The 24,107-nt window shown below is 38.5% G+C and overlaps 1 protein-coding gene across 1 annotated transcript in view; it reads right to left on the bottom strand.

The window, feature by feature from the left end:
* Nucleotides 1–24,107, bottom strand: part of LOC150091084 (protein MIS12 homolog) — a 95,943-nt gene that overhangs the window by 36,424 nt on the left and 35,412 nt on the right. Inside the window, exon 5 of the mRNA XM_090381727.1 lies at nt 2,750–2,870. Within this exon, the coding sequence (XP_090237853.1) occupies nt 2,750–2,870 (121 nt within the window). The remainder of the gene's footprint in view (nt 1–2,749; nt 2,871–24,107) is intronic.

Here is a 24,107-nt window from a genome sequence, read left to right as displayed (position 1 = left end):
AGTCTCAATTTTTGTACACCTCGAACACATCCCACTGAAATAAATTACAATTCAGGTTTCATTTATGCTGATTCAATACACACTGGCATCTCCAAGAACCCAACCCCAGCATAAACCAAGGGGCTCCTGTACTTGCTGATGAAAAACCCACATATTTCTTTTGAGGCAGGCTAATTCAACCTTAGTGAGTGAAATCTGGACTATGATGAGATTCAAAGCAAACTTTTCCAAATATGTGCCCAGTGACTAAGCCACTATATTATCACAGATTTATTATTATTATTAGCTATATGGTGCAAGGAAGCCTGAGGCTTACGCTGTACCAGAAGAAAAAAAAAAAAAAAAATCCCAAGTTACCCTGAGAGAGAGAGAGAGAGAGAGAGAGAGAGAGAGAGAGAGAGAGAGAGAGAGAGAAGAGAGAGAGAGAGAGAGAGAGAGAGAGAAGGGAATCACCAAGAAAGAGAAGAATGATGATATCCAGCTCAGGATCGTGGGTGTGTCAAGCCCAAACTCACCAGATGTGAGCCCCTGGGATTTTTTCTTGTTGATACATGTATTATGGTGTATCAACATCAAATATCATTTCTGAATAAAATGTATGTATTCACAGGACAATTTGCAAGTTGCACAGGAAAATTGTGGCTAAGGACAAACATGGGTAAACAATGCAGTCAAGTCAATAGCAGTCGGTTGCTAGAACTGCCTATTCAGTGATGTTTGCTCGATAATCCAACTATGTTACCAAAGCATGTGATCATTTACTGTCTATCACTTTGGTTCAACATAATGCTCAGAAACTGAAAATAAACAAGCTGGAGTGCACAGAATGTGGATATGGGTTTTATTTATTTATTTTCGGAAGATAAAATTTCTGCTTGCTTCAAGCAAATCAGAATGATTTAAAGGAAGAAACAGCAGTACTAATCACACTCAAGCGAATTTCTTGAATAAACCTTTAATGGTAAATAACAATAAAGGATTATCGGCAAATATGTATGTAGTATGTACATTTCTCCATCCAGAGTACAACAGTTATTTGGATGAGCTCTTCGATTTACTATTTAATACTTTCATTAATCAATTTCAGCTGAGCAGTTCGTAATCTGAGCAGCTTGCTTGGATTACAAACCTGATGGGGCATAAATTCAAACTGAGGAAAGACAGTTGTAGAATAGATGTGTGGAAATTTGCCTTTAGCCAGCAGGTGGTTAATTGCTGGAACAAACTTCCATTTGTCATTGTGGAAGTTAATAGCTTAAATAAATTCAAGGAGGAACTGGACAAACTTTTAAAGGGAATGGTTGTGTGAAATTAGTTTTGTTTTGTTTTTTTTTTACTGAGGCTACATAAGCTCATATGCTTGCTTTCTTGCATCACATGCCTCTATTACTACTACTAATACTACTATTATTATTTGAAGTTTTGTTTGAGAAATTTCCAAAATGACAAGTCTGCAAAGTAAAAATGTATGTTCGTTGAAGGAAGCTACCAAAGGAATTCTTTTCTCTCTTCCCTGAATACAGGATATCCCCATGGCTGTGGATTAAATTTTACAGGGTTAAATAATCACATGGATGACTTCCAAATTTTGACTAGTGACCAGAGTGGATAATGTAAATAAACTTTTAATGGTAATAATGTTTACAGACAGTCAGCATTATTTACCATTCTCCATTTTGGAATGCAACAACTGTGTTGATGATGGTTTTGATTTCCTGTTTAATACTTTTCTATCAATCAATTTCACTAGCCTAACCAAACTCAATAATTTCATTATTTAAGGTTTAGTTAGAGAAATTTCTAAAAATTTACAGCTAGAAGTGAAGCATTTTCCAAAGAATAAAACTGTTGCAGTCCACAATGGAGAAGTGCATGTGCTATGTATGTATTTGCTGATTGTCCATAATCATTATTTGCCATTAAAAGTTTATTCACTATCCCCTTGGGTCATTAGTCAAAATTTGGAAATTCTGATAATTAATGTAGTTAGTGCCACTCCTTATGTTACACACATTTTAAATTTACTATATGCAGAAATTTTATCTTAAGAAAATAAATAAAAACAACCCTCCAACATTCACAAATTACTTGCAGTTTCCGAACATTGTGTGTGACTAAAGTGATTAACGTATGGAAAAGGTCACGTGAATAATTAGAGTGAGCATTCCCACTGCCAATCAAAGCAGTTAGAAGTGTCACCAGCTTGCTTTGACATTTATGCATTTACCGATGCTTATTCTTTGCCCAAATTATTCTGTGAGTATACACGGAAATCACAGAATAGTTTGTGCAGCAAAGTAAGGTTTCTTAAGGAATTTTAAAAATTCCTTAAGAAACCTTAGTATTAGGTGAATTACAAATTCACTTTAAATCAAGATACACTGTATTCTAAAAGATGTTCCTAAGAATAATTTATGAACATGCAAAAAACATGTACTTCAAACTTGCATAACAAAGGGACATCTGTATTTATTTTCTACCTTAAGCACTGTCTACCTAACTGTTCCACTTTGATGAAAACTTTAGTCTTAATCTCTCCCATATCATGACAGTTAAGTCCTGCAATTTTTTTTTTTTTTTTTTTTTTTTTAAAGCACAAGTTCTTTACCAAGAAATATGGTTCAGTTTTATTTGCATACAAAAAAAATGTATCCTTTATCATCAAATGTACATTTTGGTTGCATATTTAGACTTAAATCAGACATAATAATAAAGTCACAATGATATTAAAAACAATAATTCTGCTCACCTTCACTACATCTAATGGCTTTTAGACAGTTATCCAACAGATTTAAAACTTGAACCATTTCATGTTTGATTTTCTTCTGATGATACAGCTCCTGCTCAAAATGGGCTTTTTTTGTTTTCTCCTTTCCCATCAAGGAAGGAAGGAAGGAATGGAGGGAGAAAAGGAAAAAAAATAAATTCTTTAAATAAATACTTTTATTCCAAATTGACAGCAGGCAAAATAAAATATCTTTGATAATACGTAGCTGCCAACTTTTGCCTTTCAAAATGCTGTTGGTAAGACAATTGGATATGAGATTTTTTTTTTTGCCAAAACAGGTGAAAAATGGGGGGGGGGGTTGTAAGAAGGGGAAAAAATTTCATAAAAACTAGAGAATTTTTTTGGAAAGAGCAGAAGGTTTTTGTAAAGTTCCACTACTCTATAAATTAAATTTCACTGACAAAGTACACATTTTATATTAAAATACATTCTAATATTACTTACTAATAGAAAATGCTTTCAAACATCAACTTATCTAGAATTTTGCCGTCTGTAGATTTCTGTTTGGACTGTCTGTTAGACAACTGATTATGACAGCTTTGTGAAAGATACTGTACTAGACTTTGCACCTCTTCAGAAATGTTGATTAATAGTTTTGTTTATAACAATATACTGTTATTTAGACTGTCAAGAGCATTCATAAAACTTCACCAGAAAGAAAAGATCTGAATTCAGTTCCCCCCACCTGGTTAAATATTCTCTGACACTCACCATTGCTATGAGGAATTATCAAAATGCCAAAAATGTAGTAATTGGACTTTGGGTAATTTGTTATATTTCATGCTTCCTTGTGCACATGCCCAATCAAGGACTACTGGACATCGATTATTTCTTCTTTCATAATACAGTCAGTCCTCGTATAACACGTGTTTACACTACACGAATTCGATCATACACGATTTATAAATAGGGGAACGATATCTTATATAACACAAACCGAATTCGCTTATGCACGATTCGCCTTTGTGTTTACAAGAAATGGCAGTCGAACGCGGAATCACCCCAACCGAACGCAACACGATAGGAATGAAGAGAAGATTCTAAAAATGTATTTATGTTTTTTATATCAGTGAAGGGGAAACACATTTCCCCTTCACTAAAATCGCAAATGCAATTAGATCGAGTTTACTACCAGTTTATAACAGATTCCACTAGCAGAAACGCAACTGGAAATTGTTTTTATTGTTTTATGGTAGTAACCCCTAGAAATGTGCTTTAGTAAAATGTGAGGTGTTAATAGTGTATCTCACCCTTTACGGTGTTGTTTATTCAGTTGCTACACACGCGCAGCTTTGTTTATGTGTATCAAGCATGCCTCCTCGTTTTGTAATTGTGCTTTGTTCCCTAAAAATGAGTAAAATTCTTAAAAGGTGTGAAAAGGAAGCGTACTGGTGTAGACACTGCAGATTCAGAGAGAAAAAGAAAAACAATATCGATAAACAGAGGCGGACTGGGTCAAAAATTCTTACCCGGGAAAATTTATAGTGGCCTCATACTATGGTTTATGGCCAAAATCACACCGGGGTTTCCCTGGTAAGGCTTATGGCCAGTCCGCATCTGTCGATAGAGAAAAAAATATAAAATTGTGAAACGCTTTGAGCGAGCGAAATGAAAGACCATGTGATATTGCACGTGCTACAGACCTAAATGAGGCAACGCCGAGAATTAGAAAGAATGCAGAGAAAATAAAAACAACTTTCATAGCAGGAACAACTCAAAGTGTAATTAAAATCCATTAGATTAAGACACAAAGAATTGGAAGAGATGGAACACCTATCATCTGTTTAGATAGAAAATCAAACAAAAAACAAGTTTGCTTACGATAGAAGTAAAAGCATTAGCAATACAGTGGTACCTTGGATGACGAGTAACTTGGTATGCGAATGTTTTGCAAGACGAGCAAAAATTTTTAATAAATTTTAACTTGATAAACGAGCGAGGTCTTGCAATACGAGTACAGTCAGTCCTCGTATAACACGTGTTTACACTACACGAATTCGATCATACACGATTTATAAATAGGGGAACGATATCTTATATAACACGAACCGAATTCGCTTATGCACAATTAGCCTTTGTGTTTACAAGAAATGGCAGTCGAACGCAGAATCACCCCAACCGAACGCAACCCGATAGGAATGAAGAGAAGATTCTGAAAATGTATTTATGGTTTTTTATATCAGTGAAGGGGAAACAAATTTCACCATAATAACGTAAAAACCAACAATTCCAGCTATCGGTATAATCGCAAATGCAATTAGATCGAGTTTACTACCAGTTTATAACAGATTCCACTAGCAGGAACGCAACTGGAAATTGTTTTTATTGTTTTATGGTAGTAACCCCTAGAAATGTGCTTTAGTAAAATGTGAGGTGTTAATAGTGTATCTCTGCCTTTATGGTGTTGTTTATTCAGTTGCTACACGCGCGCAGCTTTGTTTATGTGTATCAAGCGTGCCTCCTCGTTTTGTAATAGTGCGAGCGATGAATCTGATTTCCGTGAAATCCTCAAAAGGAGGCAAAAGCAAGTGTCATTGGAAAGATTCCTTGTTAAAGTCGCACAAAAAGAAAAAATCAACAGATAGCAGTGATTCCGTTAGAGACAGTGAAAGTCGTCCTACCCAATAATTAATAAATTCGATTGCTTTATGTATATTAAATTTAAATATTAAAAATATAAAAAGGTACGTATTTTGTATTAATCATTTTTACAGTATATGAATATTTTTGAGTTTTGGAACAAATCATCTGGGTTTCCATTATTTCTTATGGGGAAATTCGCTTTGATATACGAGTGCTTTGGATTACGAGCACGTTTCCGGAACGAATTATGCTCGCAAACCAAGGTACCACTGTATTTTATTACGTAATAGTCGTAATAAAATGCGTAAGTATTTTATTATGATTATTTATTGTGTTTGGTAATGTTTTGGTTACAAATGTGTGTTCAATCTTGGGTGGTCGGCACCTAACCTCATTTTTCCCATAGGGCCTGTTGTTTATATTGCACGATTTTGCATTGCACGAGGGTTTCTAGGAACGCAACTATCGTGCTATACGAGGACTGACAGTATATTAACCCCAGGGGCTCACATCTGGTGAGTATGGGCTTGGCACACCCAGGGTCCTGAGCTGGATATCATCATTCTTCTCTTTCTTGGTGATTCCCTTCTACTTTTGTCTCTCTCTCTCTCTCTCTCTCTCTCTCTCTCTCTCTCTCTCTCTCTCTCTCTCTCTCTCTCTCTCTCTCTCTCTCTCTCTTAGGGTAACTCGGGAATTTTTTTTTTTTTTTTTTGGCTGGTGCAGCATAAGCCTCAGGCTTCCTTCCACCATAGCTAATAATAATAGCATTTGGTTGAAACTGAGAGAACTGATGCTGAGAACTATCTACTGCTTCATCTACTTCTTTATCTTCAACAAACTCAAGAAATACTGAAAACCTGTCCACAAAATTTCAATTTTAAAAATGATGCACTGCTAACTGAAGAAATTCGTGCCACTTTGCAGCAATAAAGTACTTTCTCACTAAACAGAATCTACCTCTGTTGTTTTAGACTCTCCACAAATTTGGTAGTTTGCATTTGGTAGAAATGCCTATGGCTAAGTCAGAATCATCCTTCTCCTTTAGACTGCTGTAGTAATCAGCATTCAAAATGGAAGAGAAAGATTTAAAGACTGTTGGTATAATAAATCTGCATGTAGTATTCTTCATCGTGTCTACGAGTAATAACCTCAGCACATGGATGTGTAGTACGCTGTCTTGAAGAACTGAGTTCAGATTTTCAAATGTTGGTAGAACGTTTAAAAGAAATGAGCAAATTGCTTTATTCAAGCCAAAAGAGAGAGAGACATACGGACTTTCTGCACAAGTGAGGATACATTGACTAGAATTATTAGCTTGCCTGGCCTGTGCACGATTACTTTTGCCAGAAGTTTGCAATTCAGAAGCTCTTTTTACTGGGAGTTCATTAATTTATCTTCTTTCAAAGTTCTTTTGGATCAAGAACTAGATCTCGATGTGAGTCAGTGGCACTCACTAGCATTAGAAAGGCTTTAGTTCTGCAAATTGCAGCATCTAGACACTAGGCACCTGCGAAGTGATCTGATTGAGGTGTACAAGGCCTTGAATGGATTGAGCAGGCTTAATGCTGATGGGATTCTTCCTCTTGCTCAGATTACAAACCTGAAGGGGAGAAACTGAAATTGAGAAAAGACAGTTGTCAAATAGATGTGCAGAAATTTGCCTTTAGCCAGCGGGTAGTAGATTGCTGGAACAAACTTCCAACTGTTGTTGTGGAAGTTGATAGCTTAAATAAATTCAAGGAAGTGGATAAACTTTTTTTTCTTTTTTGGCTGATGCTGTATAAGCTTGCTTTCTTGCATCATATGCCTCTACTAATGCTAATCTCATTGAAAGAAATTGTTAATTAGCTTTGCACCACACAAGTAAAATGAAAGGAGTAATATTACGAAGAACAATACTATTTTGAAATACACCCTATAGCCAATTCAATAAACAAAAATAAGAAAAATTTGCAAATTGTTTTTAAAAAAATTCCAATGTTATGTTTTTTTTTGCATAAAGAAAAAGGTTGAGGAAAAGTGGGTTTTGCGCAGAGAACAAAAACTGTATGTCACTGCCTGTACAGGGTTATTCAAAATGAAGTCCGGGGTTTCAGTACAGGAATTGTTTGAAACCCCAGACTTCATTTTGAATAACCCTGTATTATAACAGTGAAAGGGAGGAGGAGTCAAATTGAGTAAAAACCACAGGTTCTCTGTCATAAATCCAATTAGTTGGCAGCTACGATAATATCATTAAAGGATATGAACTTAAGATAGACATTAAGTGAAGTGACCTCAAAAAGAATATATTCTAATTCAATTTAGATTTGCACATTACATTTTATTTTATTCAGAAAAGTTACAATTAATTTGAAACCATAATGTTCCAGACTTTACACTAAGCGCTATTGCATCTTTACGGCTTTACACTAAGCCATAATATATATTAAACTGATTAAATTAATTGCACTTATACGGGAACAGTTTGATTTGTTCGTTTTAAGGTGCATTTTAGGCCATAACACTGCCAGTATATCATGACTGTATGAGTATGTATTCACAGTCCAATTTGCATGGTATAAACCCCTCCTCCCCTGCCAGATATTTTTTTTTTTTTTTTATGTAAACCCCAAACACGAGAGGTATCAGAACCTATAGTACTTAGTACCGTGCTTGGGTTGGAGGTTGAGAAGACGAAAGAAGATATCTGTTGACATTGGACTTGAACTTCTGTAGACTGTAATTTTCAGGAAAAACGTATGAAGGAAGGAAGGTTGTTCCAGAAAACGGCAGTTGAGTGAATAAACAAGGAAGATGAAAAGTTGGTTCTGTGAGTTTGAAGTCAAACAGTAAATGGATGTTGGCTGGTGGTGGCATGTGTTCGGACTGTTTTGAAAGAGAGAGCGGGAATTATAGAAGCCAATTCAGAAGAACAGTGCCCATGGAAGTATCTGTAGAAAAGGCATGCAGCAGAAACAGTACGTCTATGAGACAGCGAGTGGAGAGACTCTGTTAGAGATGAATCATTAATTAACCTAACTCCCTTCTTCTGAATAGAATCAAAAAGCCTGAGAGAGGTTTTGGGGGCACCACCCCAGATGTGGGAACAATATTCCATGGCAGGGCAGACTTGCGATTTATACAGAGTGAGCAGCTATTTGGAAGAAAAGTAACGGAGAGAGCAAAACAGAAAACCAAGTTTCTTAGATGCAGAGGAAGCAATATTTGTAATGTGCTTGTGCCAAGAGAGATTAGAAGTCAGGGTAATCCCCAAAAGAGATATATCATTTTGCCTGGAAATCGGAGTGTCCCTAAAGATAAGCATAGGAGCAGAAGAATCATTTTTGCGAGATATAAGACAAAACTGAGTTTTAGAAGGGTTGAAATCAACTAAGTTGTCTTTGCCCCACTGGAGAATTACCCGAAGATCGGCATTTAAGGAATTGGTAGCAAATTTTCAAGAAGTTGAAGCTGATTGAGCAGGACAAGGTTTCTCAAAATGGAAAGTTGAATGCAATGTGCTATCATCGGTAAAACTATGGATAGGATTTCCAGTCAATGGAAGAAGGTCATTGATATACAAAAGGAATAGAGTGGGGGAGAGAACTGAACCTTGGGGGAACCGGCATTAGTGGAGAAGTTAGAAGACAGAGAGCCATCTACCATCACCCTCAGTGAGTGATCAGAGAGAAAACTGGATAACCAATTACTAAAAACAGTTGGCAAACCATAAGATGGAAGCTTGTTTAGAAGACCTTTATGCCAAACACGATCAAAAGCCTTTGAGATGTCAAGAGCAACTACTTGCGTTTCACCGAACCTTTCCATTGAATTAGTCCATAAATGGGTAACATAAGCCAGAATATCACCAGTGGATCGACACTGACGGAATCCATACTGGCGATCGTTGATCAGACGGAAGGTTTCTAGGTAGTTTAAGAGTTGCCGGTTAATTGATTTCTCCATTAATTTAGAAATAGTAGAAGTAATTGCAATGGGATGATAATTGGATGGGAGGGATTTATCACCCTTTTTAGGAACTGGCTGGATATGAGCAAATTTCCAAGCAGAAGGAAAAACACCTTTGGAATAAGAAAGTGAAAAAAGGCGGCAAAGAATAGGAGTAAGTTCAGGAGCACAGGTTTTGAGAACAAGTGGAGAAATACCATCAGGACCTGGAGCTTTCTTAGCATCAAGATTCATCAAAATCCTTCTGATATCCTTTTGACGGAAGACCACAGCAGGCATTGAATGGAGCTTGTTGGGAATGGTGGGAGGTGTTTTACCAAGATCATTAATACATGAGCTGGAAGAAAAATGGGATGATAGCAGATCAGCTTTATCCTTGGCTGAAGTGACAACAGAACCATCTGGTTTGGACAGAGGTGGGAGCAGAGATGGGCAAAAGTTGCGGTCAATAGCTTTGGCAAGAGACCAGAATGCTCGGCAACCATTAGGGCAAGAAGCAAGTTTTCTACTCTTAGCCTGTTCAAACTCTAGTTTGGACTGATTAATAACTGCTTTACAATTGTTGCGAGCTTTGGTGTAGGCAGAAAATGAAACTGAAGAATTAGAAACAAGCCAATTACGATATGCAACATTCTTCTCTTGAACAGCCTTAGCACATTTATTGGAAAACCAAGGTTTAGATAAGGGACGAGATTTTAAAGTGGAGTGGGGGAATAAAGGATTCCATTCCTGCAAGAATAATTTCACTGACATGATCTGAGCAAACGTTGACATCAGAAGTTTTGAAACAGTAATCCGACCAAGGAAAAGAAGAAAAGAAGTCTCACAGGTCATCCCATTTTGCATTCTTGTAATGCCAAACAACACGAGGTTGGGAATAGCCATGAGATAAAGATTCCATTGGAGAAGAGACAATCACCAAGTTGTGATCTGAAGTGCCTAAAGGACCTCTCACTTCGACCATGTACTTAGAAGGGTTGTTTGTGAGAAAAAGATCAAGCGTATTGGCTGTATGATTAGGATTGTCCTGTATTGTTGTAGGTAAATGAACAATCTGTGCTAGGTCATTAATAATTGCAGAAAGAGGTGCATGTATACTTGCGTGTACACCAATGCTAGGAGTTTAGTAAATAAATTTGATGAATTTGAGGTTTTGCTTAAAACATCAAAGGCAGATATTGTTGGGATATCAGAGACATGGTGTCACACAGATATAAGGAATGCAGAACTGGAATTTGGGGAGTACAACGTCTACAGAAAGGATAGACAGGATAGGAAGGGAGGCGGGGTTATGCTATTAGTTAAAAAAACACATAAAATCCAAGGAAGTGAAGCCAGTCGACATCGATGGACAGGGCAGTGTCGAGTCAGTTTGGTGTGACATCATCATCATCATCAGCCATTTTCAATCCACTGCAGGATGAAGGCCTCTCCAGCAACTTTCCAGTTCCTTCTGTTTTGAGCACTGGCCATCCATTTACTACTCAAAAACTCATGAATTTCATCTATCAATCTCCGCCTTTGTCTTCCAGGTTTTCTTCTAGCTCCTCTTGGGTACCATTCTGTTATTTTCTTAGTCCATCTGTCATCATGTCTTCGAGCTATGTGTCCTGCCCAAGACCATTTTAGTTCTTTAGTTTTGATAAGAATGTCCTTTACTTGAGTTTGCTGCCTAATCCATGTGTTTCTCTTCTTATCTAACAGTCTGATTCCCAATATAATTCGTTCCATTCTTCGCTGTGTAGTTCTTAGCTTCTCTTCCATTCTTTTGGTGAGCGCCCAAGTTTCACTTCCATAAGTCATGGTGGGGAGTATACATTGATTCATTATTTTACGTTTCAGACAAACTGGGATATTGCTCTTCAGTATGTGACTATATTTCCTGAATGCTATCCATCCAAAATTTATTCTTCTCTTGACTTCCAGCCATTTATCATTATTACAGCTAATAACTTGTCCCAGATAAGTATATGACTCCACCTTTTCAATTACTGCTCCTTCAATCATTATTTCCCTTTCCGTGGCATACTTGTTCATCATTACTTTTGTTTTAGCCATATTGATCTTTAGTCCAAAATCCTTACTAACTGTGCATAACTGATTAAGATTTTCCTCTAATTCTTTGGGATCGTGGCTTATGACCACAATGTCATCTGCAAATCGTAAATGGTTTAGGTACTCTCCGTTCACATTGACTCCTTTCTGCGACCAGTCTAATCTTCTGAAAGCTTCCTCAAGGGCAGCAGTAAACAGCTTCGGAGATATTGTGTCTCCTTGTCAAATTCCTTTCTCGATTTTAAATTTGCTACTGTCTTTGTCTAGTCTAATAAAGGATGTAGCACTCTCATATATTTTCTTCAAAATCATAATATATGGAATATCTATACCTTGTCTTTCAGGTGCCCGAAACATTGCCTTATGCTGTATGGAGTCAAATGCCTTTTCATAATCCACAAATGCCAGGCATAATGGTGTTTTATATTCATTTGCTTTCTCCATTAGCTGTGATATTACGTGAAGGTGATCCATAGTTGCCAATCCTGTCCTAAAGCCAGCTTGCTCTTTCGGTTGATTCTCATCAAGTATTCTTTCTAATCTGTTAGTAATGACCCTTGTGAACAACTTGTAGATATGGGATAACAAGCTAATTGGTCTATAATTTCCAATTTCTGATTTATCTCCTTTCTTATGCAGCAAAACTATGATTGCATTATTCCACTGCTTAGGCATCACACCTTTTCTAATGCACTTTGTGAAGAGCCTTGCCACTTTTTGTGTTATGTCTCTTCCTCCCAATTTTAACAACTCTACAGTAACTTCATCTTCCCCCGGGGCTTTCCAATTCTTCATTTTCTTCAATGCATGTTCTACCTCATCAGGAAGAATATCGGGCATGTCGTATGTGTTGCTACTTTGCAATCCATTTTCCCCACTGCTGGTATCATTCCCTCGCGCCTTGTATAATTCTCTATAGTAGTCTTCTGCTATTTGAATTATGCCTTCTCTGCTGTTTATAAGTACACCATCGCTATTCTTCAGTTTCAGTATCATTTGTCTTTCTGTATTACTGCTCATGGCTGCTGATTTAAATCCTTTATTTTCCCTTAATGCTTGTTCTACTTTTCTTGTGTTAAATCTTCTTATGTCCTCTCTGAGTCTCTTTCTAATGGCTTTGCATAACTCAGTATACTCAATTTTCTCCCTGTCAGTGTTTTTCTTGCTCTTCATTTGTCGTCTTTTGTTCATCATGACAAGTGTTTCTTGACTAATTTTTTCTTCTTTGGATTTCTGTTTCCCTATAGGTTTCTTGGGCTTTATCACTTTCAGAAAGTTGTAATATTCCTCGTCGATATCTTGGTCCTGAGCAGTCTGCAGAAGCTCAAACTTGTTCTTAAGTTCCAGTACATACTGCTTTTTCTCCTCCTCTGTTATTTCAAAGACCTTTGTATTATTTACTCGAGTCAGTTTTTTCCTTTCCTTTCCTACATCTATATCAAGTGTACATCTTACCATTCTGTGATCACTTCCAACATTTACCTTATTCAGGACGGTAACATCATTCACAATATATCTTCTGTTAGTGAGGATGAAGTCGATTTCATCAGTTGTTAATCCATTTGGACTCTTCCATGTCCACTTTCTGTTCACCCTTTTCTTGAAAAAAGTGTTCATTACTGACAGTCCTTGAGATTCTGCAAATTCCACAAGTCTTTCACCTCTTTTATTTCTTTCACCAATTCCAAAATTTCCTATAGTTCCTCTTTCTGCGCTGTTTTGCCTTTTTCCAACCTTAGCATTGAAGTCCCCCATAATAATAGTGTAGTGGGTTTTCTGCTCATCTAGAAGACTCTCAATTTCAGTGTACATTTTTTCAACCTCTTCATCATCATGGCTCGATGTTGGTGCATAAATCATTATAATCTTTAGCTTGTACCTCTTAGAAATCTTGAATATTAGTTGATGTACTGACACCCTTGGTGATGTACTTTTGAATTCCAAAATGTTGTTTTTAAAATCTTTATGGACCAGAAACCCAACTCCACCTTCACTCCTTTCACTGTTTCCATTGGTGTACAGCAGATTTCCACTTGATAAACTTATAAGTGATTCATTTCTTCTTCTTGTTTCAGCCAAACCGATGATATTCCAATTCACATTTCTAATTCCTTTTCCAGCTCTAATATCCTGTCTTCACCGATGAGTGATCGTACGTTATAACAGACCAAGTTCAATTTCCGTGCATGGCAGCCTGGTCGTACCCAGAGATTCTTAGCACCCTCTGCTTCCACTCTGATCCTCTCGCTGCCGTAAGAGGGAGAGTGAAAGCTGCTGGGGACTAAGGGCCATTTTGTATTGTTGTGCTCTCATTGCTGGAGGGTTTGGTCTTTTCCTCTTCACTCTGACCAGGCGTCTTGAAGAGAACCACTCTACACGTTCGTTGCCACCTAAGTGACGTAACAGGGCTTACCATCGAGAAGGTGTGCATGAGTGGATTTTAGAGAGGCAGGCCAACCGGACTTCTCCTAAATCTTCTGTAATAGAGAGATATTGGATCCATCAGTGTTTTAGGCTGTGTCTGATAACACACAGGATACCTGTTCCCCTCTAAGCCTCTTAGAGTGACATAAGCATGGGTAAATCAAAATTGAGAGTAGGAGTGTGCTATAGGCCTAATGACTCTGATGAGTATAATAAGATACTGTACAGGGAAATAGAATGGGCCAGTAAATCAGAGAGTCTTATAATGGGGGATTTTAATTTCCCAGATATTGACTGGAATTTGTGGGTTGCTCACTCACAAACTAGCAAGGCTTTTGTGGATTTATTGGATGATTGTTTTCTACATCAGCATGTTCGAGAGGCAACTAGAGGGAGTAATACTCTTGATCTGATTATCAGTAGTGATTCTTCATGCATTAAGAATCTGCAGATAAAGGAACCACTAGGTGGCAGTGATCACAGTGTGCTGAAGTGGGATTTACAAGGAGGTAACTACCATCAGAGGTAAAGGGAAGGGTTTTTGCTTTCGTAAAGGCGACTATGATGGGCTGAGACAGTATTTAAATTCTATACAGTGGGACCAACTGATGATGTTGCCAACAGCAAATTCAAAATGGGAAGCATTCAAGGAACTAATCTTGGAAGCTACCAGGCTTTACATACCAACCGAGAAATATTGTTCAAGGTTCAGGCCTAAATGGTTGTCAGATGAACTAATGAGACATATGGCAGAGAAGAAAAATGCATGGGATACATACAAATTAATGGGTGACATGGAAGCCTATGATAGATATAAGTTGGTCTGTAACCAAGTCACAAAGGAGATTAGGCAGGCAAAGGCAGATTATGAGAAATCCTTGGCAAAGGATGCAAAGAAAAACAGAAAAGAGTTCTTTACCTATTTAAACTCAAGAAGGAAAGGGATAAATCAGATTGGTCCACTGGATGTTGATGGTTCAACAGTTGAGGATCCTGCTCAGGTGGCTGACAATCTAAACGAGTATTTTGCATCTACATTCACACATGAGGAGTTATTCAGGAAGGGGAATGTCGTAGGTGATGTAAATATTGGCAGTGAGCTAGATGATTTTCTAATAACTGAGAGGAAAGTGGAGGAGAAATTGTTGAGGATAAACATAAAAAAGGCACCCGGGGTGGATGGGATCTATCCAGTTATATTAAAGGAGGCAGCAAAGGAAGTAAGCAAACCCCTAACCATAATTATGAGAGCTTCTTTGGACTCAGGGGAGGTACCCATAGACTGGAGATGTGCAAATGTAACCCCAATTCACAAAGGAGGATCAAAGGCTGACACAAGTAATTACAGACCTGTTAGTTTAACTTCGGTTCCAGGAAAATTAATGGAGGCACTGGTTAAAGAAGCACTGCAGGATCATCTGGACAAGAATTCAGTTATAGCTCAGACACAGCATGGTTTTGTTAAGGGCAGGTCTTGTCTGACCAATTTGATTGGATACTATGATGTAGTCACAAAAGAACTGGATGCAGGGAATAACTTTGATATTATATATTTGGATCTTAGAAAGGCTTTTGATACTGTTGCACATGGAAGACTGCTGCACAAATTGGAGCAGTGTGGCATTGGAGGCAAATTGCTGTTATGGATAAAGGGATGGTTGAGTGGCAGAAGACAGAGAGTGGTAATCAATGGACACTGCTCAACGTGGACTAATGTTATTAGTGGAGTTCCTCAGGATTCAGTGTTGGGTCCATTGTTGTTTTCTGTATTTATAAATGATATAGATGATGGTATATCAAGCTTAATGTCCAAGTTTGCAGACGATACAAAGGTTGGCAGGGTTGTTAAGGACACTACTGATGCTATGCTGCTGCAACAGGATCTGGAAAGGTTGAGCAGATGGGCTGAGAGGTGGCAAATGAAGTTTAACATTGACAAATGTAAAGTACTACATATGGGAAACAGTAGCCGCAGATCAACGTATCAATCTGTGGTACTACGTTGACAGTGGTAGAGAATGAAAAGGACCTGGGGGTAATTGTGCAGGCAGATATGAAGTTCTCTGAGCAGTGCAGACGAGCTGCAAGAGTAGCTCATGGTGTCTTGTCAATGATATATAGGAATTTTTCTAGCAGGGATAGGGATGTGATTATTCCCTTGTATAAGGCATTGGTCAGGCCACACCTTGAGTACTGTATACAGGTCTGGAGACCTCATTTCAAGAAGGATGTAGAGCTGCTGGAACGAGTACAGAGAAGGGCAACAAGATTAGTGAATAGAACAAAGGGTTGCTCTTACGAAGAAAGGCTTAAGTTTTGCAAATTACAGAGTCTGGAGACTAGGCATCAGCGAGGTGATCTGATAGAGGTGCATAAGGCTTTGAATGGCTTGAGCATGCTCAATGCCAATGGGATTCTTCCTCTTGCTCAGAATAATCACCTGAGAGGGCATAAATTCAAATTGAGGAAGGACGGATGTCAGATAGATGTGCAGAAATTTGCCTTTAGCCAGCGGGCAGTTGGTTTGTGGAATAGACTTCCATCACTTGTTGTTGAAGTTGATAGCCTAAATAAACTTAAGGCTCAGCTGGACAGGTATTTCGAACGAACGGAGGGGTGAAAATGGGAGTAGTGGTTGTGCTTTTTTTTTTTTTTTTTTTTGGCTGATGCTGAATAAGCTTGCTTTCTTGCATCATATGCCTCTACTAATGCTAATGCTAAGATGAAGCGTATTGGCTGTATGATTAGGATTTTCCTGTATTGTTGTAGGTAAATGAACAATCGGTGCTAGGTCATTAATAATTGCAAAAGCCTCAGCATCTCGACCTGCTGGGTCGGTTTGACTAGAAAAAGGAAGCCAGCTGGAGTTGTGAACATTAAAAAGAATTGCAAAAGCCTCAGCATCTCGACCAGCTGGGTCGGTGTGTCTAGAAAATGGAAGCCACCTGGAGTTGTGAACATTAAAATCACCAAGGAAAATTACCTCACTGTTAGGAAAGTTGGACTGGAGAAAGTAAAGTTGCAAAGAGAGGAAGTCAAAGAGCTCCAAGTGATTAGTGGAGTTGCGAGAACGGTAGAGACAACAGATGAATTTGAAACAATGAGGTAGAGAGATTTTAAGCCAGAGAAGGTCAAAGAGAGGAGATTCCAAATTGCCAAGTCTCTGACAGGGAATATCAGAAAGAACATATACACAAGTACCACCTTTGAGGCGAAAGGAATCATATACAGCGAATAATTTGGGCATCTGAGATGAGCAGTAGTTGAATCAACCGATAACTGAGATTCTGTCAGAAAAAGTACATGGGGTTTGGCAGACTGCAAGTGGAAATGGACATCGTTGAGATTAGAATTGAGACCACGTATATTTGTGAAATGAATTAGGAAGTGCTTGGGAGGTTTAGATCTTTTCACAGATAAGCTTGCTCTATTATTTTGACAATTCATGGTGTATTCAGTAGTAAGAAAAAGTGGGTGGGACATGCCGTATGAAGTAATGAAATTTTTGGATATGGCATACACATGGTAAGAACATACCCAGATCCTTGACATAACGTGGCCTCGACAATGCTCCCCCGCATACACACTACTCAGACTCCCTCCAGTCACTATCTGGCAGAGCAGAGGTAACAAGATTATACACTAGATGATCCGGAATCCTCCTAGAGAGTTACTAATAGGTTCATTCCGGTGTACTATCTAGCGGCCGGCCTGCGAACACCGTTTTAGAGCTGTACTCTCGAAATGTAAGGAATATTGGATCTCGCCACGATGTTCATCATAACCTCAAAAGTCATCAATCATACTGCATGATGGAAAAGATAGGGAAAGGTTGACCGGAACTTAGTTCTAGAGACTAAGCATGGGTTCCACCACTTCAAGCCTCCAATAAGCAAAGTGGTGGTATTCCACCAGTTGATGAGAGTCATCTACCAGCCAGTACTGCCTGGTAACATAGAGGGATGGCATTCCTCCATGTGGTGTGAGCACCACACCTCGACCCCTGCTTACGTTGGCTCACACCTGGGTGGTCATCCACCATGTACTTGTGCATGGAGGTTATACCCAGGATTAATAACAGTCCCACCATCATGAAGGTGCAAGCAGAGGATTTGGCTGTCACAGACTGTTCAGACTTCACCAAAATTGGGTCCGTTAAATCGCTGACTGAAGAGGATTAAAACCAAGACTTCTCTAACAAAGTGAGAAAATGAAGGAAATGGAAAACTAAGCAGCACAGAAAATACTGAAATAAAAGCCTAATCAGGAATAAAAGATAGCAAAAAAAAAAAAAAAAACCCATAAGCAATAAACATTCTCTGAATTCCACTATGAGAAATCGTCAAAGAAAACTTCCTACAATCTAGTCTAAACCTCTTCTACTGTAATATCAATTTATGGCCTCTAGTACTGGAATTCTTTATAATAGCAAAAATTTTGCCTTTATTCATTTTACTAACCATTCCCATGGCCATATAAATCTCAATAAAGCTCCCTCTAAGGTGCCAAATTGCCAAGCTCTCTAGCCTACATAATTGAAATCTTTCCTTGTATGGTCAAACCTTTTGCCAATCTCAAACCATGTGAGTTGCCTGTCATTGGGTCATTTCCAGAATCTCAACGTGTTTTATAGATGAGGTCTCCATACCTGGACACAGTATTCGAAATGCAACCTTACAATTACCTTATACAGTAGAATTATGACCTCTCTATCTCTACAAGCTATTGTTTGATAAATCACTGACAGAACACCATGCACTTTCCTGGCCACCTGTTTACATTATTCTGTCCATATCATAACTCTTTAATTCCTTTCTTCCTCTACTGTTTTTAATTCAACCAACCCCACCAAGTGTATATGCTATTTTGAGATTTCTATTCCCCAAGTGTAAGGCCTTGTATTTTGCAGCATTAAAACATAGCTACAACTTTACTGACCATTCTTGAAGGAATGCTGCTTCGTACTGATCATTAACAAATATTACAATCTTTACATCTGCAAATTTCAACATTACATCCTCAATCTGCCTGTCGATGTTGCATATGAAAATCAGAAACAACACTGGTCCAAGAACAAATCCTCAAGGATATCTTCTTGAAACAGTGTTGTTTTTGGTTTTCATAAACCGATCCCACTTCTGTAGCTTTTTGCCGCTCCTGGAACAGAGAAGTTTTTCCTGATTTATTTTCTGTTTTATTAGCTTAAATTGGCATATTAACTTTTTTTCCAGAGTAGCTTTATATTCCTATTTACGATACTTAGTTTAAAGTAACTTAGATAGAGATTTTGTAGGTATTACTTAGTATCGGTAAGGGTATCAAATCCACGTGTTTACTGTTCGAAAATTGCCGTCATTGTTACGCGATACAAAATATCTCGAACTAGATAGCATAAGCTTAATATAGTATAGTATAGTTCGTAATATTGTCAATTAATCAGTAAAATCTATTAATCTTGTTGAAATTCATTGTTAATTAAATTGTACTTTTAACTATACATATAACAACTTAGGTTACGTAACATAAATAATTAGTAAAAATAAATAATTAATACTTAGCTTGATATGGAAGTTATATAAAGGGATTTCGTAGATAACACTCGATACTGAAACATAAATATAGCGTTATAACTGTGTTGGGATACAAGTTTAGGGTTTTAATTTTGTACTGAAATTCGAAATTTTATTGAAATTAAATAGAAATCATGACTCAGACCAGAGCAGCAAAGCAAAAGGCTCAAGCTAATGGGAGGGCTGTGGCTCAGGGGAGAACTGAGGGGCAGTTGCCCTCTGAATCACAGCCTTTTAAAATGCACTACTTGCTTGATGTTTGTGGAGCAGTCGAGTACGGGACATGATACTGCCATGGGGGATGTCTTTGTGTGTGTGTGCGCGCGATGCAAGGAGTGTAAGGAAATCAGGAGACAACTCAGCGTTGTTATGGGCCTATATGAGAGCTTGAAGGACAGGGTGGATGCCCTCGAAGGATTAAAAGTGAGGGGCCCCATCAAGCTCTCAGCTGCCCACACCAATGCCAGAGCTTGAACTTGGCCATCACCCAACACAGCGGCAGCCCCCAAGGGAGAAACGTTGGTCCCAAAGGAACTAGTAGTTGTTGGCAACTCTATTGTCAGGGAAACGGGAAACATGCTTTGTAAAAAGGATAGGAAGAACAGGACCAGAGTATGTCTGCCAGGGGCAAAGGTTGATGACGTTGTAGAGCGGATATCATCTTTTAAGGGCACAAAAGGTGATATAGTTGTAGACGTTGGCACTAATGATATTAAGAATAGGAGACCGGTGGAATTACTTAACAAGTACAGGTCACTGTTGAAAAAAAGCCATGAATTAGGGTTGAATTTGAAAGTGTCTGCAATTCTGCCCAGACACGATTGGAGGGAGTATATGATGAGAGCCCTGTCGATCAATTCGGCCCTGGAAAGATTGTGCAAGGCTCGAGGGGTAGAATTTTTTTCAGCCTTGTCTGTACTTGTTAACAGGAGAGACTGCTTCTACAGGGATGGGATACACTTAAATAGAAAGGGTGCAAGAATGTTTGCTGATGCTATCGAGGCAGTGTTAGGTGGGTCGGAAAACTGCTAGATTGGGGGGATACAAGGACTAATAGATTAACAGTAGCCACTGACAGAGGTAAAAGTGATCCTTGCACTGCTTCTATTGGAATGAGCAGCAGCCTGGAAAATAAGATGCAGGATATTTCAGAGACTGCTGGGAATCATTGGGGTACAAGTAAACACATGGGTTGTGTTAGGGTAGCTAAGAAAAAGAACAGGTGCATATACTTGCATGTACAGATATTGGGATTTCAGAGACGTGGTGTCACACAGATATAAGGAATGCAGAACTGGAATTTGGGGAGTACAATGTCTACAGAAATAATAGACAGGATAGGAAGGGAGGAGGGGTTATGCTATTAGTTAAGAAATACATAAAATCCAAGGAAGTGAAGCCAGTCGACATCGCTGGACAGTGCAGTGTCGAGTCAGTTTGGTGTGACATAAGCATTGGGAGATCAAAATTGAGAGTAGGAGTGTGCTATAGGCCTAATGACTTGATGAGTATAATAAGAAACTGTACAGGGAAATAGAGTGGGCCAGTAAATCAGAGAGTCTTATAATGGGGGATTTTAATTTCCCAGATATTCACTGGAATTTGGGGGTTGGTCACTCACACACTAGCAAGGCTTTTGTGGATTTATTGGATGATTGTTTTCTACATCAACATGTTCAGGAGGCAACTAGAGGGAGTAATACTCTTGATTTGATTATCAGCAGTGATTCTTCATGCATTAAGAATCTGCAGATAAATGAACCACTAGGTGGCAGTGATCACAGTGTGTTGAAGTGGGATTTACTCAAAGAGGTAATTACCATTAGGGGTAAAGGGAAGGGTTATTGCTTTCGTAAAGGCGACTACGATAGACTGAGACAGTATTTAAATTCTATACAGTGGGACCAAATGATGTTACTAACAGCAAATTCAAAATGGGAAGCATTCAAAGAACTTATCTTGGAAGCTACTAGGCTTTACATACCAACTAAGAAATATTGTTCAAGGTTTAGGCCTAAATGGATGTCAGATGAACTAATGAGACATATGGCAGAGAAGCAAAATGCGTGGGATACATACAAATTAACACGTGACACAGAAGCCTATGATAGATACAAGTTGATCTGTAACCAAGTTACAAGGGAGGTTAGGCAGGCGAAGGCAGATTACGAGAAATCTTTGGTGAAGGATGAAAAGAAAAACAGCAAAGAGTTCTTTACTTATGTAAACTCTAGAAGGAAGGGGATGAATCAGATTGGTCCACTTGATATCGATGGGTCAACTGCTGATGATCCTGCTCAGGTAGCTAACAAACTAAATGAATATTTTGCATCGACATTCACACATGAGGAGTTATTCAGCGAGGGGAATGCCAGAGGTGTATTCAACTCTGGCAGTAAGCTAGAGAATCTTGTAATAACTGAGAGTAAAGTGGAGGAGAAATTGTTGAAGATAAACACAAGAAAGGCACATGAGGTGGATGGGATCTATCCAGTTATATTAAAGGAGGCAGCAAAGGAAGTAAGCAAACCCTTAGCCATAATTATGAGAGCTTCCTTGGACTCAGGGGAGGTACCCATGGACTGGAGATGTGCAAATGTGACCCCAATTCACAAAGGAGGATCAAAGGATGACACAAGTAATTAGAGACCAGTGAGTTTAACTTCTGTTCCCGGAAAATTAATGGAGGCACTGGTTAAAGAAGCACTGCAGGATCATCTAGACAAGACTTCAGTTATAGCTCAGACACAGCATGGGTTTGTTAAGGGGAAGTCTTGCCTGACCAATTTGATTGGATACTATGATGCAGTCACAAAAGAACTGGATGCAGGGAATAACTTTGACATTATATACTTGGATCTTAGAAAGGCTTTTGATACTGTTGCACATGGAAGACTGCTGCACAAATTGGAGCAGTGTGGAATTGGAGGCAAATTGCTGCTATGGATAAAGGAGTGGTTGAGGGGGAGAAGACAGAGAGTGGTAATCAATGGACACTGCTCATCGTGAACTAATGTTATTAGTGGAGTCCCTCAGGGTTCAGTATTGGGTCCATTATTGTTTTCTGTATTTATAAATGATATTGATGATGGTAATAGTGAAACTTCTCCTAACGGACACCTCTCGTTAACGGACATCTCTCTACAACGGACATTTTCAAATTCCCCAACTCACCTCCATTGGTTTTAACGTGTTTGCAGCTTCTGTCTAGCGGACATTCTCTGTAACGGATGCGGACAGGCAATCTGCACTGTTTCGTTTAGGTTAGCACTTAATTTGATTTCCCCATAACGGACTGCGGGAGAGCTCACGGCCCTTTTTCTAGGAACGTTTCTTCCACATATTGCCTCAATCTATTTCCGATTCTCTGAATTTTATCAAGGTTTACGTCGCGGTTGTAAACCCTTTTTCAAGAATTTTACGGCACGTGTAAAACTTCTGATGAATTCGGTGTGTGCAGGGGGCGGGGTGAATTTGGTCGGCCTTTCGTCTTTTGAGTTTCAGTTTTCAGTTTTGTTCAGTGTCGTGTGAAGTGCACAATGTCTTCTCGTAAACATTTAACTTTAAAAGATAAAGTCGAACTCATTAATGCGTATGATCGGCAAAAAAATAGTGTTCGCAATCTCGCTGCAAAATTCAAAACCGGGAAGACGCAGGTAAGCGACATCCTAAAGAAAAAAAATGAACTGCTCAAACGATTTTGGCAACACGGAAATGATCACGTTCAAAAATCATTCCCGAAAACTGTTGGACTTCAAATTGACAATGTTACGTATGAGTGGTTTTGTCGCGCACGTGCTAAAAAAATTCCCATTAATGGGCCTATTATTAGGGAAAAGGCTTTGGAGGTTGCGAAATCTATGGGAGTAAATGAGTTCAAAGCTTCTGTGGGATGGCTAGACAAGTTCAAAACTCGGCATAAAATTTCTTGGAAAACCGTAAGTGGTGAAGGTGGATCTGTTGATACTGGGGTTGTAACAGAGTGGACCGTCAAATTGGAAGAGTTATGTCGTGATTTTGAAGCTAAGGATATTTACAACTGTGACGAAACAGGGTTGTTTTTTAAAGCTCTTCCTGAAAAAACAATGAATCTAAAAAACGAAAAGTGCCAGGGCGGAAAAATTTCTAAGGAACGCTTGACTGTACTATTGTGTACAAATATGCTGGGAGACTTTGAACAACCTCTTGTTATAGGAAAACCACAAAATCCTCGTTGTTTCAAGGGCATAAAATTTAATCTTTTGAATGTTGACTGGAAGTCTAATAAAAAAGCGTGGATGACACGAGATATCATGAGCGAATGGATAAGTCACTTTAACCAAAACATGATTCGTCAAAACAGAAAAATTATTCTTTTCATGGATAATGCTGCATCTCACCCGCACATTGAATTGTCCAACATTCAAATCGTTTTTCTTCCACCAAACACATCTGTCAGCCCTTGGATCAAGGGATAATAAAAAATTTTAAACTTCACTACAGAAAACGTGTTTTAAGACATCTCATTGCAAACATGAACGATGTAACATGTGCGAGTGACCTTGCAAAGAAAATCAGCATCCTAGATGCGATTCAGTGGATTTCCTCTTCAGTAAACGCAATTAGAAAACAAACTGTCGTGAACCGTTTTGTAAAATCTGGCTTCTCAAATGAAAAAATTGAAGTTGTGAACAGCAATGTGGAGCACCAAGAAGAACAAGAACTTCAACATCTACTGATAATGTACGATACTTCAG

The sequence above is a fragment of the Mastigoproctus giganteus genome, chromosome 1 (genome assembly GCF_048544385.1).
Source record: "Mastigoproctus giganteus isolate SK-2022 chromosome 1, ASM4854438v1, whole genome shotgun sequence".
NCBI classification, from domain to species: Eukaryota; Metazoa; Arthropoda; class Arachnida; order Uropygi; family Thelyphonidae; genus Mastigoproctus; species Mastigoproctus giganteus.
This window is presented reverse-complemented; position numbering and strand designations above follow the sequence as displayed.